The sequence below is a fragment of the Vidua chalybeata genome, chromosome 16 (assembly GCF_026979565.1).
Source record: "Vidua chalybeata isolate OUT-0048 chromosome 16, bVidCha1 merged haplotype, whole genome shotgun sequence".
NCBI lineage: Eukaryota > Metazoa > Chordata > Aves > Passeriformes > Viduidae > Vidua > Vidua chalybeata.
The window spans coordinates 11,859,161-11,876,364 of NC_071545.1; the positions used below are offsets into that span (position 1 = coordinate 11,859,161).

The 17,204-nt window shown below is 42.3% G+C and overlaps 1 protein-coding gene across 5 annotated transcripts in view; it reads right to left on the reverse strand.

Annotated features, from left to right (window-relative positions):
* Nucleotides 1-17,204, reverse strand: part of MAD1L1 (mitotic arrest deficient 1 like 1) — a 352,882-nt gene that overhangs the window by 237,764 nt on the left and 97,914 nt on the right. For all 5 annotated transcript variants that reach the window (XM_053957712.1, XM_053957708.1, XM_053957710.1 and 2 more), the window contains one exon: nt 13,273-13,417. In XM_053957712.1, the coding sequence (XP_053813687.1) occupies nt 13,273-13,417 (145 nt within the window). The remainder of the gene's footprint in view (nt 1-13,272; nt 13,418-17,204) is intronic.

The following is a 17,204-nucleotide window of genomic DNA, read 5'->3' on the forward strand; positions in this document are numbered from 1 at the left end:
ATAAACCTTCTAAGTCCCAGAGCTGTCCCCTTTCCCTGGGAAAATCATGCTTGTTACATCTGAACAATGCAGCAAAATGAGAAGATACCATTTTTCTTAAGTTGTATTTGCATGAAGAATATGAACTCTGTAATTGGCATTTAATGTTATTAGCCATCCTTTTAGCATATTGAAAGTTAATTACAAATCAAAACTTTGGATGCAGATCATTAGGCACCCGTTCATCCGCGTGGAGGCAGAGCCATGATCCGAGTGCAGCTGAGGAGGAACAGCTTGCAGGTTCTGCTGAAGAAGAGCTTGCAGGTCAGCTGAAGAACATCCAAAACACAGGGAATTCTGCATCAAGCCAAAGTATGACCCCCCCCCCATCCACCAGTCAGGCTTGGCAGGAAGTTCTTTATCTGTTCTTATTACTAATTCAATTGGATACACCTACTTGGATATTCTGGCTGCAGTTAGGAGATCCAGTTCCTTCAGTGGAGCAGTTTGGCACTGAAACTAAGCTTGTGAAACTGCTGGCTGATGAGGGGCAACAAGTCCACATCCCTGCTCCCTCTTCTTAAAGGAAAACTAAGGAAAAAAACTACCTCTGCAAAGGAAGAAGTAGTGAGAACATAAATACCGACAAAAGAGCACCCCAAACTCAGCCTAGCTAGGTGAAGTTTAGCAAGAACTCCCAAAGTCACAGCATTTTGGTGAGACACAGATTTAAATGAGTCAGCTTGAGCTGGTTGCTTGGAGGGATCAAAAAATTCCTTATGTTAGGGAGTGAACCCCAACAGAGGGCACAGCTCAATGCAGAAAATGCACCAACAGCTGCAGCAGAAGGAGCTTCAGAACCTCAGAACTCACAAATCCATGTGCAGGCAAAGAGGAAAGTGAGGCAGGGATGGTGAGCACATTTAATTACTTCTGCATTTCTGGCTTCCTTGTGTTATCTGAAGGAAAACAACAGATCCAGAACACGTGTTTCACACCCTTCAGCTTGCACATGCCCCGAGAGAGTTAAACTATAAACCTGGCTATTATTTACAGTTCCTCAGCATCCCATTTAGGATGTTTTCAAGGAATTCAGCAGGGTTTTTTTCTTCTCTTTTATGCAAGTAAAAAGCCAATATTGGAACACAAGAGCTACAAACATAGCCTCAGGTTAACACCACACATGACAAATTCATGTGCATAAATATTACATAAGAAACATGTTGCCTCACACAGAAGGAGGTTAAATAGCTTTCTGGGGCTTTTCTAATAACTTCTTTGGTGGAAAAGATTTCATTTAAAGCTTTTAAAGTGTGATGACCATGGCTCCATTATGAACCACTGACTGAGCTACCTGTGACCTGCACCTCTGTCACAATTCCAGCACAGGGAGAAAGCAGAGGGATGAGCAGAATGAGACACTCAGCATGTCCTGCTGTGCCCCACACGTTCAAAGATGAAATGGCCACTAAGCTGAGTGGTAGTTTCCTGCACAGAATTGTTTAAAGGCACAGGAAAGCAGGCAGCTCCTTGGAGAGGGCAATCACTGGGCTTTCAGCAGAGCTGTGCCTGGATGGGACGCTGAGGCAGAGTAAAAATGTGCAGCTCTTGCTGTCCCCCAGTGTTCAGGGAGAACAAGGAATGGCTCTGAGAAAACGAACAGCTCTGTGGTTTTAAATTGGGAGGGAAAACAGAAAATGAACAGATTATTTGCTTGGCATTTTGCTAGAAGCAAACAGAAGAGCTGAGATTTACTTAAAGGACTGGCAGAGTGAACCAGAAGTGGGAAAGAAAATGACTCCAGATCTCTCCAAGCACTGAGGTGGCAAAGGATACCCCCAGTGCAGCCCTTGGGTGGGGGCTTTGGTGCATGCAGGCTGAGCCCCTTTAGTCTCATGTGCAGAATGAACAAGAGGGAAAAAGGATAATGGCCAGGAATACATAGTGAGAAGCAGGGAGAGAAGTCACTGGAGTAAGCACTGCCTCTTGTTCATGTTTACTTCATGCAAAAAGTCAAGAATTCTCTTGTATGGCAATTTACAGTTTTAAAAAACAACCCTGAATGTTCACAAGCCCTTTTTTCCCCAGCATCAAACTTTATATACACTATCATAACAAACATCTTCATGCTGGAGAGGGATAAAAGGCATTTTGTTTTCATTTCATTATATCTCCTGAAATTGCTTTTTTCTTTCTGCATTTTTTTCATGTCATTCAGTTGTGGTGGCCCTCACTGAGGGATAATGCAATAACACTTCTGACGAGGTCACCTCCTCCAATAACTTTGCAAATGGCATTTCCCAATGACAAAACAAGCACAGCTTCTCCTCTCTTCGTAATTAATATAATAGAAATGTCAACCTGAAAAGTTGGTCTCCAAAGGTAGTACGTTATCAACAGAAAATTAATGTATTAACGTCAGAAAGTGTTTCCTTATCTGCAAAGCTGAAAATACTATTTACAGAGCAGAATTCCTGTTACAAGCATAAAACATAAAACTTCTGCAGCTTATATATGTGCCTGAAAAAGCAGCAACTGAGGAGAGGAGTTAAATTGCTTAAATTTCCAATTCAGACACTAGATCATTTTGGAAGCTGCACTCTCCTTTGGCAAATGCCCTGTAGAAGGTGTGTGCACATCCTGAAAGAAACATTACTTCACATCCACGTTTATCTTTAATTTAATCACAAGTTCAATGCACAGAATGAGTCTTCCCAGCTCCTCTCCCATCCACTTAAGCAATAAAAAGCTGTTGGTCTTGGACCTGCCTCTAACCCATCTCCCACATAAGGCAGAAAAAATGGGTGTGGAAGCAGGAACTCTTGCAGCTGCTTCTTCCACTGGAGAGAAGACTCTACTGCTCAAAGGGAGTAAGAGCATCTCCTCTCCCTGAAGAGGGAATGAGTTCTTGGCTCTGTCCCATGAAGATGAGCCCATGGGGCTTCAGGCACACCACTCCAAACCTAACAACTCTACAGGCCAGCAGGTCACACCTCTCCCTAGGACCTGCTGTATGTGAGGGTCTGAATCTCTCCTTCAACTGCTCACAAGGACAGGGAGCCCCAAGCCCTGTCATGCATTTCTTTCTATATTTAGATTTTACAGCTCCCTCCAGGCACCCTGGACAAGCAGAGCTCCAGCGTGCCATGGGCACAGTGCAACAGCCCAGCAGGGGAAGTGTGCTCACATCTCAGGGGGAAGAGCATCCAGCTGCAGCAAAACTACACATCCTGCAGTTCCAGCACGGGCTGGCACAGAGAACCAGCAGAATGAACATTTTGCTGTGAAAAATATTTGCCACTGATGTCAAAGCCAGCCCCTCAGGTGCCTGCAGCTCCCAGGCACAAGATCAGCACAAACCTTCTCAAACACTTGCAGGAAGTTTAAAATGCTCCACCCTTTCAGCAACTTGCACTTTAACCACTCAGTCTCAATTCCTTGCACACAGACTTGTGGCACCCAAAATAATATTGACTGAAAGCCGACGTAGAGTGGGGTTTCCATTTTCCCCAGTGTTGCTCCAGGAGCAAGTACCTGGGATGATACAACACTGGAACAAGCCCATGGCACTTTGTACACACCAACACTGTGGCAAGCAAAGGAACACATCTGCTGGAATCCTTGGACTTTCCTGCCCAAGGAAAGTAAGGAGATGCAGACACAGACAGACATATTTAAACATTACTCTGGCCATGCTTCCCTATGCTTAAAAAGCAGCTTGGATGCCCCACAGGGTTTTAGGACTTTCCTAATATAACCTCTACAAATCAGAAGACTCTTGTGAGAAAAGATCTCCTCCTCCTGACAGAAACCAAGTCCAACATCATCTTGATATGTAGAAAGCATTTCCTCTTTTCCTCTCTCATGCTCACACTTTACCTGTTGATTCCTTTTTAAATTCTTGACTTCAAAAAGGCATTGATCTTTCTAGGGAAATCCTGAAGCACTGGATTCACACAGACAAGAAAACTAAGCCTCAGCTCCCCCACTGTCCCAAATTGGTTCCATCTGAACAGGCAAGTTTACAGTTAATGATTCTTCACAGGTCCTGCCCCACATAACACAAAACAAATCCAGCAGCTGTTCTGTATAGTGAGAAACTTGTAACATAATAATCTCATTACATCAATCAAAATTAATTAACTGAAACTACACCAATTCTTCAAATTTTCTATAGCTTCTATTAAACAGTTGTTGACTCTGTCTGAAATACCATCCAAACAAATGTGCTCATAAAAGAGGGAACAGTACATTTCTCCTCAGTGCAACAAATCATGGGTCAGAGACCATTTCCAAGATGCTTTGTAAAACCTCATTTGACTTCTAATATATTCATCAATTTAAGCAATGCTTGACCTGAGATGCTGTGAACACACATTGAACAAAACAGTCCGTACTGCATGATACTGTGCCAGGAGCAATCCAAAACTCCTCAATTCTCCAGACAGTCCTTCAGTTTTGTAAAGATTTTGGGTCTTCATTTGAAAGGATGCTCTGACTGGTGTCTGAGTAGTGCAGCTGTTCTTACCAGAGGCTCCCATCACATGTTGAAATAAGCTACTGTGCAATTACTTAATTATCTCTCTCTCCTATCCTTAAAAAAAAAAAAAAATCCACTGCAATTCAACTTGAAGCAAACCCAGTTAATCCAGTTTTATGGCTGAGAATTAAAACAGAGAGCAGGCAGAGATTCAAAGCTGCAGGTCCTGTGGCAATACCACCACTCTAAGAGGCAGCGAGATTAATGCCTTCAAACCATAAGTATCTGAGGAACAAAGAATTGCAAAAAAAGAACCAAAACCCCTTTTTGTGCAGCTTAGCCTTGCTGGTATTTCAGAGCCTGCTGTTCAGAAATCCTAAGCCCCTTCCCTGTCCCTGGATGCTGCCCAAGCTCCTGCCCAGCAGTCAGGTTTGTTCTGCCCGACTTCCCCCAACAATCACTCCTTCATTCCCCCCATCCATCTTCCCTGCCAGACCTGCTCAACCATCCCTCATAATTCAGAGCTGAGGAGCTAAGGAATAAATGTTACAGCACACGCATCAAGGGAACTATAACTTTGAATTACCTGACCTGGGTGAGTTTAAATTCTCAGCCATAACATTGGATTAACCTAATTTCTTTTTATTGAATATTTTACCTTTAGAAGTCCTACAGCCCTTTCTCTCAGAGAAATATGAGAACTGAAGGTCATATAGATTCTTTTATGGGTATATTTCTAATTTTCATAATCTAACCTCTTAACAGCGAGCATTAATATCTAGTGGGGGCAGAACAAAGCAGAATCCAGTCATTATTCTCGGGGAAAAAAAAAAGATCACATTTCTATTGTTCTTCACAAATACCTCATAAAATAACATAACTTTTAACTTTGCTGCATACTCTGAATTGTTATAAAGTTTTAAAAAACCCTCTAAACTCACTGCTTAAATAGAAGCTATGTCAGAGATAACATCAATAAGAATATAGAGGCTGTCCTTGTGCCTCCACCTCAAAAACATCAGATATAAAGATAATAATGAACTCCATATTTTTATCATTGCAAGGTTTACCAGATAGATAATAAGGCAAGAGAAAGAATTACACAAAACCAATTCCCAGAAAATTGCCAGGATAATTTTTATGAGCTCTTTTATGCTTTTAAAAGGGAAAGGGAAGCAAGGCCCAGGGGCCAATTCATCTTCTGCCTCCAGGCTGGCCATTTGAACTCACCCTCACCATCTCCATGTTGAGAGCTCTCAGGTGATAAAGCTCAACTCTAACAAAGCACATCACCTTCCTGCCTCCAAGGGACAAATTCCTACAGGTACCACAGGGTACACAGAGCACAATACCCAAAGTCAGGGAAAAGTCAGCAAATTTATCCACTAGCTATGAGGAATTAGGACAGCAGATCAAGAGCACAGGGTCTCACTAGAGAGGATGCAGTGGAGAGCAAGAAGGGCAGACTCCAGTGCCCACAGCCTGGGAACAGCTCCTGCATCTCAGAGCCAGAGGTGCCTTTGACAAGTGCAGACTGACAAGTCAAACTAAGGGAACTCTTAGGCTTTGAAAAGTCATTTTGGAGCAGGGTAAGGAAGTGAGAACTCAACAGTTCTGCTAATTTCTTCATTGAGTCAAAAGTGAGTAGTAAACTTATTACCAAGTTAGGTAAAATAGGGAACAATGGCAAAAAAAGAAAACCAAGCACTGCTCTGGGAGCTCACCCCAGCAAAAACACATTTTTCTGACATTCCAGAATCTGCAAATATTACTTGAGAAACAGTAACATTTTCCGGTTCAATTTAAAGATACTCCTCCCAAATGGTCTCTGTGCACTGCTTCACCCAGTCCCTTCTACAAACACATTGATCCCAGTTTTCCTTATTCACTCTCTGTGGAGAGATTCTGCAATTGTAGCAGTAAATGATATTAGCAGACCTCGTGAAACAACCTGCTTCAAAGGAAAATGGCTTGTACTCATTTTCTTCTGGAAGACAATTGCCATTTGCTTAATATAGCCATGATATTTTACTGAGGTAATTATACTCTTAGCTATCAGTAACAATTAAACCCTCAGATTGAGGTTCCTTAATAAAGGTCTCAAAATAAATAAGACATTCCAAACACAGTATTTTAAAATGTCAAGCATGCAAATAGGATCTTGTAATGAATATAACGAAGCATCTAGTATAAATCAGCACAGAGTTAGTTTGTCACTGTACAAGTGTCTGCAAAAATTGCCATTGGAGTATTGTGGGATTGTGCTCAGAAAGCTACAGAAAGGGCAGTGCTGCAGATGAAACCATTTCAATAAATACTATGGCTGGTTCATGACAGGGCCAGGGTGAAGCCATCAACCCTGCTGTGCTTCTCTAGGGGCAGGGCTGAGTGACTTGGGGAACAGTTGAGGCTGGTACAAATTTGTATTTGTTCTTTTGTATTCCCTATAGCAACTTCCTTGAAAACTGGAGTTAGGCCATTCCATTAAAAGCTAAATAAAACTCAGAAGCAGACAAATTAGAGGGTACAGACAGAGGGGAAAAAAAAAAAATCACTTTCAGACTCTGAGATGTAGAGATACTTGAAATGAGGTCAACAGATCCTAGCAGGCTGTTAGGTATGGAAGGTAAGAAGAGCATGGTTTAAAGATCCTCACAGTGCAGACTGCAAGATGATTAAGAAAGGTAAAGTAGACCAGTAATACATATGAAAAAAAAAAAAAAATAAACAGGAAACATGTTGTCAGAATACATATTTGTGGAGTTATCTAGCAGGGCATCTATTGCAGCCAAAAAGTGGTACAGCAAGTTACCTCCAACACTGCTACATGTGGAGGCAGCTGCCTGAGCTCCAGGAGGTGGTTAACTGGATCAGGACTAAGATGTGACACAGCAAGTAACTGGAAGAAGTTATTACCAAAAAAAAAAAAAAAAAAAAAAAAAAATTTGGTTATAGAGGAAATAAAACAAAAACAAACAAACAAACCAAAAAACTGTGTTAAAATAATGCCTCACAGAACTCCATTTCCCTGGAGCACTTTCCACCTCATACAAAAGCAAAGTGTGATATTTCCTTAACTCCGACAAAAATGCCTATGGAAACAGTCACCAAACTCCCAAATCCTGCTTGCTCCTCACAAAACTCAGCTCCCTTTATCCAGTAAGCCAGACACTCCTGTGGAAATCACAAACATGAAGCCCAGCAACCACCCTGCATCAGACTGAACTCAGGAACATTTTAATACCAGCTCACAGGGCAGGCAATTATTCACAAAAGCACCTACCTCATCTCTGACCTCTTGGTCTTCATTCTTTAAAAAAGACACCCTACAAGAGGAGTCTGGGAATTAAAATTGATGATGGTACTGGTTACTAAAGATTAAAATTCAGCAGTGACCTGTTCACAGCCCCTGCACTCCACGGGCAGCAATCCTCTCTTTACTTCTTTCCCACACCTGTTAACAATCTTCTGTCTCCTTCTGCTATTATCCTCCTCCACCCCCTATTACCAACCACCTTTCCTCTGAAATTGTTTAACTGATTAATATAATCAAGTTGAAATTAGAGAGACCTGTGCTCAATCTAAAAGGCTGCTGAGTCTCCTTGGTCTAAGGAAGCACTCACAAAAGCTCCCTTGCCTAATCCCTGAAGAGGGAGACGTGGAATCACATTAAAAATGTATTTATTTGCCAGTCCTAAAAAGGAAGGTAACTTCCCTGAGTTTATAAAAGCCTACAAAGGGGAGACACAGTGAGCAGAGGGAAAGGTTTGGCCAGGGTCAGGCTGAGAGCACTTAACAACCAGGTGTGCAGCAGCACAGCTGGGGATGCACCTGCAACAGCACTGCTGCAATGACAGCCACAGAATCACGACATGGATTGAGGGAAGGAAGGAGAGAGTGATAACAGCCAGGGAAAGCATTGGATACTTGGGATACTGCTCACAGCCCTGAGGAGCAGCTCAGAGCTGCCCCAAGGCTGACGGTGGTGCCTGGATGCAGAGCACAGCTCAGGGTGTGATGGCCAAAAGGTCTGCCACAAGGATCTGCTTGCCTGTTTCTGGTGCTGCTGAGTGCAACACTGACTGCTGGATTTACAGCTTATTTTTCACACAGCCCAGGAAAAGGGTTAATTCAACTTCTTTGCTGCACACCCAGAACTTCATGATCCTTCCTTGTGCTTTAAAAATCATCTATCTACCTCCTCAGAAAAAACATCATGCAGGACCCAATATGACAGAGAAGCCATCAGCATTATTTAAAATCTTTACTGATTACAAAACAAAGCAGATGGCAAATCAAGTCATGAACTCTGCATCTGCCATGCTTAATGAACAGTTTAATTACCTAGTCCCATTTCTGATGCATTTTTGCCATTCTCAGCTCTGGGAGTCACTAATATACTTCACACTGACTGATATCTCCAGGAACATGTGGTATCAGCAGTCAGCGGGAGCTGGTTAATCAATACTTGTTTAATCTCTAACTTTTATGGTGATGGCCTAAATTATGTCTCAATAGAAACAGATTTCCCATCATATCACATGATCTGGTTGAGAGCCCAGGAAACAAAAGGGAATTTTTCAGTCTCTTCTCTGGGCAGCAGAGTACGCAAAGGCAGATAAGTGCACAGACAGGAAATAAACACAGTGAAACAACAACATCCAACACAAGCAGCTCAGTTCAGTTGTTGTGTTATGCCTTATACGAGAGCAAGGGCTGCCATCATGGCAGTGTGCATTCATAAAGCCCACAATTTTGGGAACAAATTAGACTAATTTGGAATAAGTTACAAAAAGTAACTGAAGTTGGGCTTCCCATTTTGAGTTTTGAGCTTTCTGCAAAGGATCATGCACTGGCTGCAAAAAGCAGGGCATTTTGTCTCTGGTCAAACCTGCAGTGCTATGGGCTGATCCAATGCACTCCAGAGCTTCTTGCAGAAGTTCCTCCTGGGCAGAGAAGGAGTCACTGCTTTCAGGAGTCACTGAACTGAACACGTGCAGGGGAAGAGGCTCCAGGTCTGAACCCTGGCAGCAGCTAAGTAAGAAACAGAGTAAGGGCTGATCACAGCCAGGTAAAATCACTCGAGGAGAGGAGGAGATCCAACCCAACCTTTGGCCCTCCACATGAGAGGGCTTTGGGAGCTTTTGAGCGGGCCTTTAATGCTGTTCTCCAGCAACCCTTCTGCTGCACAAGGCCCAGTTGTGCTCTCTGGAAGCTGCCCTCCTGAAATAAATAACCAGAGCTGGCTTTCCATGAAATACTGACTCAATCAGCTGCTTACACTCAGATAATGATTTTCAGAAAGGGTTTTTCATTCTGGGAGGCCTCTATGTCATATAAAATTTCCTAAGAGATTCAAATTTTAGCCATTCAGTAGCAGAATTGACTGTTTTTAACAAGCCTACTTCATAAACAAGGACCAGGAGTTGTGTGCAAAGCTCTCAGAAAAACACTCATAAGCTTAAGGACAACACAAAAGTCAAATACAAAACTGTGTGAGTAAACATGGCATTCAAAGCAAATACAGCAGTAAATCAAACAGGCAAAAGGGCAGAGGTGGACTAGGTGTTTCCCCAGCATTTCAGGTATCTCTCAGCACTGCTGTATCACAAGTACCTCAGGTACTAAAGCAAAGATGAAAGACTTTCCCAAAACTCTGAGCTAAGGAAAAGCAAAAAACATGACAGACAGCAAACCCAGCCAGGCAGATCTCTGAGAGAGAGAGAGTGAATCCATCCCTTCAAACATCAATTTCTGTTTCATCACCTGAAGTGAATGGAGTGACACTCCAGGAGAAACCTTCCAGCCATCAATGTCGAAAGCCTCAGTGGTGTCCTAATCTAGCCTTATGTTTCATTGAAAACATGTAAATCAGAAAACTTCAGTCCTGCCCTGATTTGCAAGGTCATGTGGGACAAAATGATCAACCAACATGTTCTAAAGAGCAGTTTGTGGACAGGAATAATCAGGATGCAGCTCCTACACCAGCCCACACCCCTCAGTGGGGCTGCACCACTGCAGTAACACTCAGAGACTGGAGAATGCTGTTCCAGTCTGCCAGGGAAGAGAGATTTGTAGGGGTGCACTGAAGTATCCCACACAGACAACTGTGTCACTTCCAAGCAGTAAACCAACTGGAAAGGCCCAAGTAAGATCAAGAAAGCCCAAAAGAAGCAAATGAGGCAAGGAAGGAAGCAATATGCAGAGAGGTTAAATGCACTGGAATGGAAATACAAGAGCAGCCAAGACAGACAGAGACTGTGGCAAGTAGCAGCTGAGCATGACTGACAAGTGAGACTGGCAGTCTGTAAAAGCCACAAAATATTGCTTCAATCTTGGGGAAAAAATATCAGTAGCCATAGCAGTGAGAAGGAGTCAGACTTGCAAAGCAAGTACCCCCTGAAGAGAGTACATTTACTACTGAAATATTTGGTCCTGCTGTTATCGAACAAAAAACAACTTAGTGTTTTCTATTCATATTTTAAAACATATTCTAGGACTGAGACTTCCAGGTTCCAACCTGAAAGAAAGCCCAAAGAAAGGAAAACTGTTACAGCATTAAATTTGCACTGTTGAACACATCTGACACCTTTCAGGCCTTGTTTGCTCAGCACACAGGAACTGATTCACTGCCCCAGCAGAGGGTCAAACATGCACAAATGCAGAAGTCATACTATCAAAAGCAATAGCATTTCAATCAAATATATAATACTCTGCCCCAAATTAGATTTTCACAGCCCTATTTAACAAGACAAAGACTGAATAGAGAGAACTCATCTTTTCCATTCTCAAATTACATAAAAGCACACCACAGTACTGATGCTACTAATTAGATGATTAAATACCATTCTAGGTGATATGCTTTCAATGTAAAATAATTATTTTTGACAGGAAATGTATTTGCTCAATCTCATTTTAAATCACAATATCATACTTTTTTTAATTAAATGAAATTCTTTCTCCTGATTTTGCATGAGAAGAACAACCAGCAGGAGAAACAGTGCTGAGGGTAGATTGTCCAAGTACCATAATGCATGTACTCCTTCACAAAAGACCCCAGAGTTCTCTGGATGGAATATAAATTTTCAGAGAACAGCAAAGTCTTTATTCCTTCAAAACAGGTCAGTTGAGGAACCACTGAGCACATTGAAAACCTCCCCTGTCAAAAACCAAGTTTGTTTGCCATGGTCTGATGAAGAACCCTTGCAACTTTTCCTCTGTTCCTCCTCAGGGGGAGCACAGCAAACAAAGCAAAGGTTTGTCTTTCAATATAAATCAGAGTACAATCCATCACATGACAAAGTAGTGTTGTGGTTTTGTCCCCTACTTAAAGAAAAGTAATGATATTTTTGTGTTCTGTGATAAAAAGTGTTTCTGCTGAGGACTAGAAATAAGTTAACAAAGGAAATATTTTAGAAACCATCTGAGAAACTTCCTCCAGGCCTGAGCAGTCCAGCACAATATTAGACAGCTGAAAAGGTTATAAAGACAGGGTTTTTATAGGGCTCAGTATGCACCTGTGTCTTATCCAGCCTTGACAGTCCCAAAGCAGAACACTACAGAGAGCTGCCTGCTGCTGGGGGGAGGAGAAGGGCTGAGAGGAGAAGCCTTTTCTGTTTCCATGGAGAGAGTTTGGTCCATCCACCCTGACTGCAGTGCCTGCCTCAGTGTGAGGCTGAAAGAACTGCTGTCATTCTCCTCTTTGCACTTCTGTGACTCTCCATGGCATCAAACTCTGCAGCCAGGAGATCTGATGGAATATCCTCTTGTAAAGTGGCTGCTTCATGCTTCAAGAGCCCTGCTTACTGCACCATACATCACAGCTTCTTTGGCTCAACAATGACATGGGAATTACACAAAATTGGGTGAAGCGCAATTAAAATCGATCAAAATGCTTTAGTTGACAATGGAAATGAAAGTCTAAAGCTCAGGCACCACAGCAGTTCTTTCCCCTCCTGCCTCCCCATGTGGTGATGTGCCTGGCTCCCTCTCATGAGCTCTGACTACTGGAGTCTGACCTTCTGCACACACGTAAGCTCATTTACGTGAGCAGCTTTATAACACCAGCGAGATTGCTCAGATGAGGGAAGTTTTGCAAGGAGTATTCTTGGAAAGTGAAGTAACTCTCATTCTGGCTACAGCAAATTATTATTCCCTTTGTGGAAAGCGAGCTCTCAGAATTTAATATAAAATTTTCAATGCTCTGCAGACTTCAGAATTATTGTATAGAATTTCATCATGAGAGCACACCTGATACAGGATGATGCAGACCCCTTTGATATATTCTATAGAAAGAATCTTAAAACCTATTTTCAATTTACTGGTCTAGTGCTTGCCATTACATTTGAACAGACTTCCAGCGTAAGAGGAAGGCAAATCTCTTAGTCCCTGTAAATTGTTTTTCCACAGGAACAGTTGACAAGGTGCTGCCACTTCGTTCTCTTTAGGAAAGGAGGTAATGCAGCCAAAGCCATTATAAATTCCCTTCAGTGGCTCAAAACACTCCAGCAACAACATGATTCAATTCTCTGCCCTCGCAGAGATGCCAAGGCTCAGACGAAGTCACATATCCTCAGCACAGCACGAGCCCAGCTGGGGGAACACGAGCACAGTTTTAGGAGGCACAGTTTTAGGTACTTCCATTCCAGTGAAGCCCTAAAGTCAGGTTTCATGTCTCCCACCCATTATGCAAAGATCCCAGAACAGTTTCATAGCACCAGTTATAGAGGTGAACAAAGAAGAAATAGGAAGGATTGCACCTGGCAGAAAGAAATAAGGACATGGGCTTTTCCAGACACAGTCTGAGAACTCACCTTGGTGAGGAGCACCACGCGTTTCTGCAGCCGCCTGACCAGCGCTTCCTGGTGCTCCCGTTTCTTCTTCTCATCCAAGAGCTGGCTCTGAACACACAGGATTTCCTCCTGCAGCTGCTGCCGGGCCTTCTCCAGCATCCGGGCACTAAGAGAGACAAGACAGACCTGTGAACTCCTGAGTGCCTCTCGAGCATCAGAGAGGTCAGGAAAGCCTCAAAGCAGAAGCGCGACCATGACCGTGTCACCCTCATCTTACAGCTGCACCACTGGAAACTGGGTGGCTGCAGTCTCATTATCAGCTGTTGTCAGAAAAGATGTGAGGGAAGAACCACCCCAGGGACAGCCTTCTTGTGCAGCACGAGACAGTTACTGGAACCTCACAGGTAGGAAGCATTTAAATAATTGCACATCTGTTTCAAAATCAATCCGTTTGCCTTTGAGAACGTGGCTTGTTTTCAACAAACAACATATGATCTTGGGTTCTACTGGATCTTTTCATTTTTTTTCTAACAAAGGAGAAAGAAAAGTAGGTTTAATATTATCTGCTTTGACTGACAGTACTCAGCAAGTAATTACAGCCACACTACCTGCACATTGCTCTTGCCAGCAACCTATATTGGAAGAGAAATGTCTTCTGAGAGCAGGTGATTAGCACTTCTTTTGAGATGTGGACATGATTCTCAATTAAACCAGAAGAGCCTGGCCCTCTTCTTCTCAGTTCTCTGTGCAGCATGCCATGGTGATGCACAATTATCTGTGAGCTGCTGGAGAAGCTCTCCAGGTGTGCCCTCCAGCCTCACAGTCTGCTGCTGGGACACTGAGGGGCAGCTGCTCCAAGGCTCACATCAAGCAGCTCATCACACATCAACTGTTGGCAAAGCACTTGATCAATAACAAAATAAAAGTGGAATCGCTCCTGTGATTAAAAGTCAGTTCATGATTTAAATATGATGAGTTTATCCAAGAGTGCACTAAGTATTTAATGAGTGAGCAGGACATGAAATACAAGTATTGCACACAAGTCAAAAACCCTCAAGCAAGCAAGAAAGATCAAACTCAACATCTCCAGCTTAGTCAGGAACAGAAGAACTTTGTTTCTCTAATGCTAGAAACAGCACTGGAAAATTTGAGTGCTTCCAAGGGGTCTTATTCATCATTATATTTGAAAGAAAATAAATAAAAGTGCTTTAAATAAAATAGCACTATTGTTAAGGTACTGTTTAGATAGATCCAAAAGGGAATACTTAAAGAACACCTCTAGCATAAATCAAGTACAACCTGCGCTGCCAGGTCACCAAATTGTATTTCTTGGGAAATGTATGTAGGAATTCACAAGAATTCCAAAGCAGCTGTCTCCCTACCTCAAAATCCTTCTCTTTGAAAAAAGTATTTGTTTTAAAGCACTGGATGAATTAGAAACTTGTTCAAAGCTCCAGTTCAATTTGGAACCATTCACAGACCAATTCAATAACTGGGAAGTGTGGAAGAATCTCTTCTTTGCTGTATTCAGGTGGGAAGGTTCATCAAGAGGGCTTCACATCTGCATTTGAAACGGGATAATTGCATTACCAGGGCACCACTACTTCCTTGCACCTGTTTTAATTAATCAGTTAAGAAGGGCACCTGTGCCAAGAGTAACATCTCTGGTGATGGAACATGCCTGTGGGTCAGCCTATCAAGCTTCCCTCCAAAATGGGCAGAAAGGATGGGTAATTCCTGGTAACCTCAATTTCTGACTTAGGATTTATTACAGTTTGTTCAACAACACTCCTTGTTATGCATAGGGTAAATGTAAGTACAAAACCCTCATTAACTGTGGTATATGTGTTACAACAATTAAAATCACACTACACAAACCTTCCTCCAAATATCTTTTTATTTATCAAAGAATCTTTGTCCTGATTAGAGTCAGAACAAAAGAAAAAAATGCAAACATAAGATTAATTACCCTGAAACAGCAAAATTCTCACGTTTGATTACTGCAAAACATTTTGATAAGGCAATGGAGCAATCTTTTTTCTTAATCTCCCAGCATTGTGACTTATTTCTATAAATGTTGAGTGGACCGACAAATGATGATTGATTTGACATTCACCAAGAAAAATTAGATATGTGCTAGGTTTCCTTCCCAAAATAATGAAAAGTATTTGAGATTCACATCTCATGGAGAGCACAGACATTCAGCCACACACAAAACTTTCAAGCTAGGTTGGAAAGCAACTGTTTTAAAATATGAGAGAAGTTGAGCAAAGAGACAAATGGGCAATTTCCTCAGCCATTGCATGGAAATAACACCTTCATCTGTTTATATTTCAGCCTCAGTACAAATGTGATGTTAATGTACATAAAATTCAAATGCCAGAGATGTCTCTGGAAGCGGGGACAATCCCCAAACTCCCTGAATTGACTGTTACCATAGGTTTCCTTGCTATGGGAGGCGTGAAATTCAACTTCCTCACAACTCTCCACACCATGCCAAAGTACATTATTGAGATCCTTTCTTCCTCTCTTTGGACAGATTGATAATTCTTCCAGAAACTGCACCAAATACAGCATGAGCTGCTTCTATAAGGAAAAATCCAAGGAAAGTGCTATTTCTTATTGACACAAAACAGGATTTGCAAGTAGGTGCTCAGAAGCAAAAGCCTTTAAAGCCAGACTTGTGCACTCTTCTCCCACCCTGATGACACCTATGGCTTTTCAGAAGTAATTGCTCACTCAATACAAGCATTAAAAAATAAAATAAAAGCAGCACGAAGTTCTCCATTCAACATAAGCTTGGGAAAGTGGCATTTTAAGAAATCTTTGCAAGTTCAAAGTAAACCTTTTAAGCCTTAAAGAGGAAAAAGTCATTTCTGTTTATCAGCCTATTAATGTACCTTGTTCCACATCTCAGTGAATGAGATGCCAACATATTTCTGTTCTGAGCTGTTTGAGACTCTTCATATTTTGCTCTTCCCTTCTGTAATCCACTTTAATGCAATCTTAATGATAAAACTTCATTTTCCAGAATATTCTTTGAAAGACTGAGAACAATGAGGGCACACAGTGAATACTGAAGCTATAAGATACATTTTAATAATCTCCTTCAAAAATTACAAAAGCAGCCGACAGCTCCCCCCCACCCCCCAGTGATCCATAAAACATTATTTTAATAATTTCATCCTTTCAGTAGCCAAGTCACCACCTCAGAGTTACTAAAAAAAAGGCAAAAAAACCAACAGGGAAAGCAAACATGATGCTAGAACCAGTCTGTGTATGAAGCTGGGAGGAAAACAAGGGGTCCACAGCGACAATTAGAAGAGGAACACTGTCTGGGTCATGTTGTAGCTCAGTAGAAGATGAGACACGTGTACCTACCAGGGCCAGCTGTCAGGAGGGAGAGCACATCAAAGAGAAAAGCAGAGTGTGATGGGAAGAGCAGTGAGGGAGCACAGAGGGGAAACACGGTGACAGCGACAGTGCGCACGCGGAGCTGGAAAGAGAAACGCGCTGCAGCGATCAACATCCTCGTGTCAGAGTGCACAGAAAAGGGTTAATGCAGAAGCTAATGAGGCAAAAAGGAGCAGGGGAAATTGTTTTGTAGCAAGGCATTTGGATGAAGGAACACCCGTTCCTGAAACTTGACAACTCGCAGGCATCTCAATGAATCCACACGTACACACATAAACCAGACTGGAAACTGATAAACAGAGGGCTGAACAAAAATGTTATTTTCATTCCAGTTCCTCCCCCACAGGTTTTCTGAACAAACACAAAGGCATAAATAAAATCAGGGTAACTCCAGCATGTCTTTTATTTTCCAGTAGATAGCAGCAGGACATCCCTGCCTGTGCTCTCCTTCAAAAATTCTTCCAACCTCCAGTTCCTGACACAGACAACTTCCCCCCTCAGCCTCTGCCTAACCTGCCTCAGGACCATCCAGGATGGGA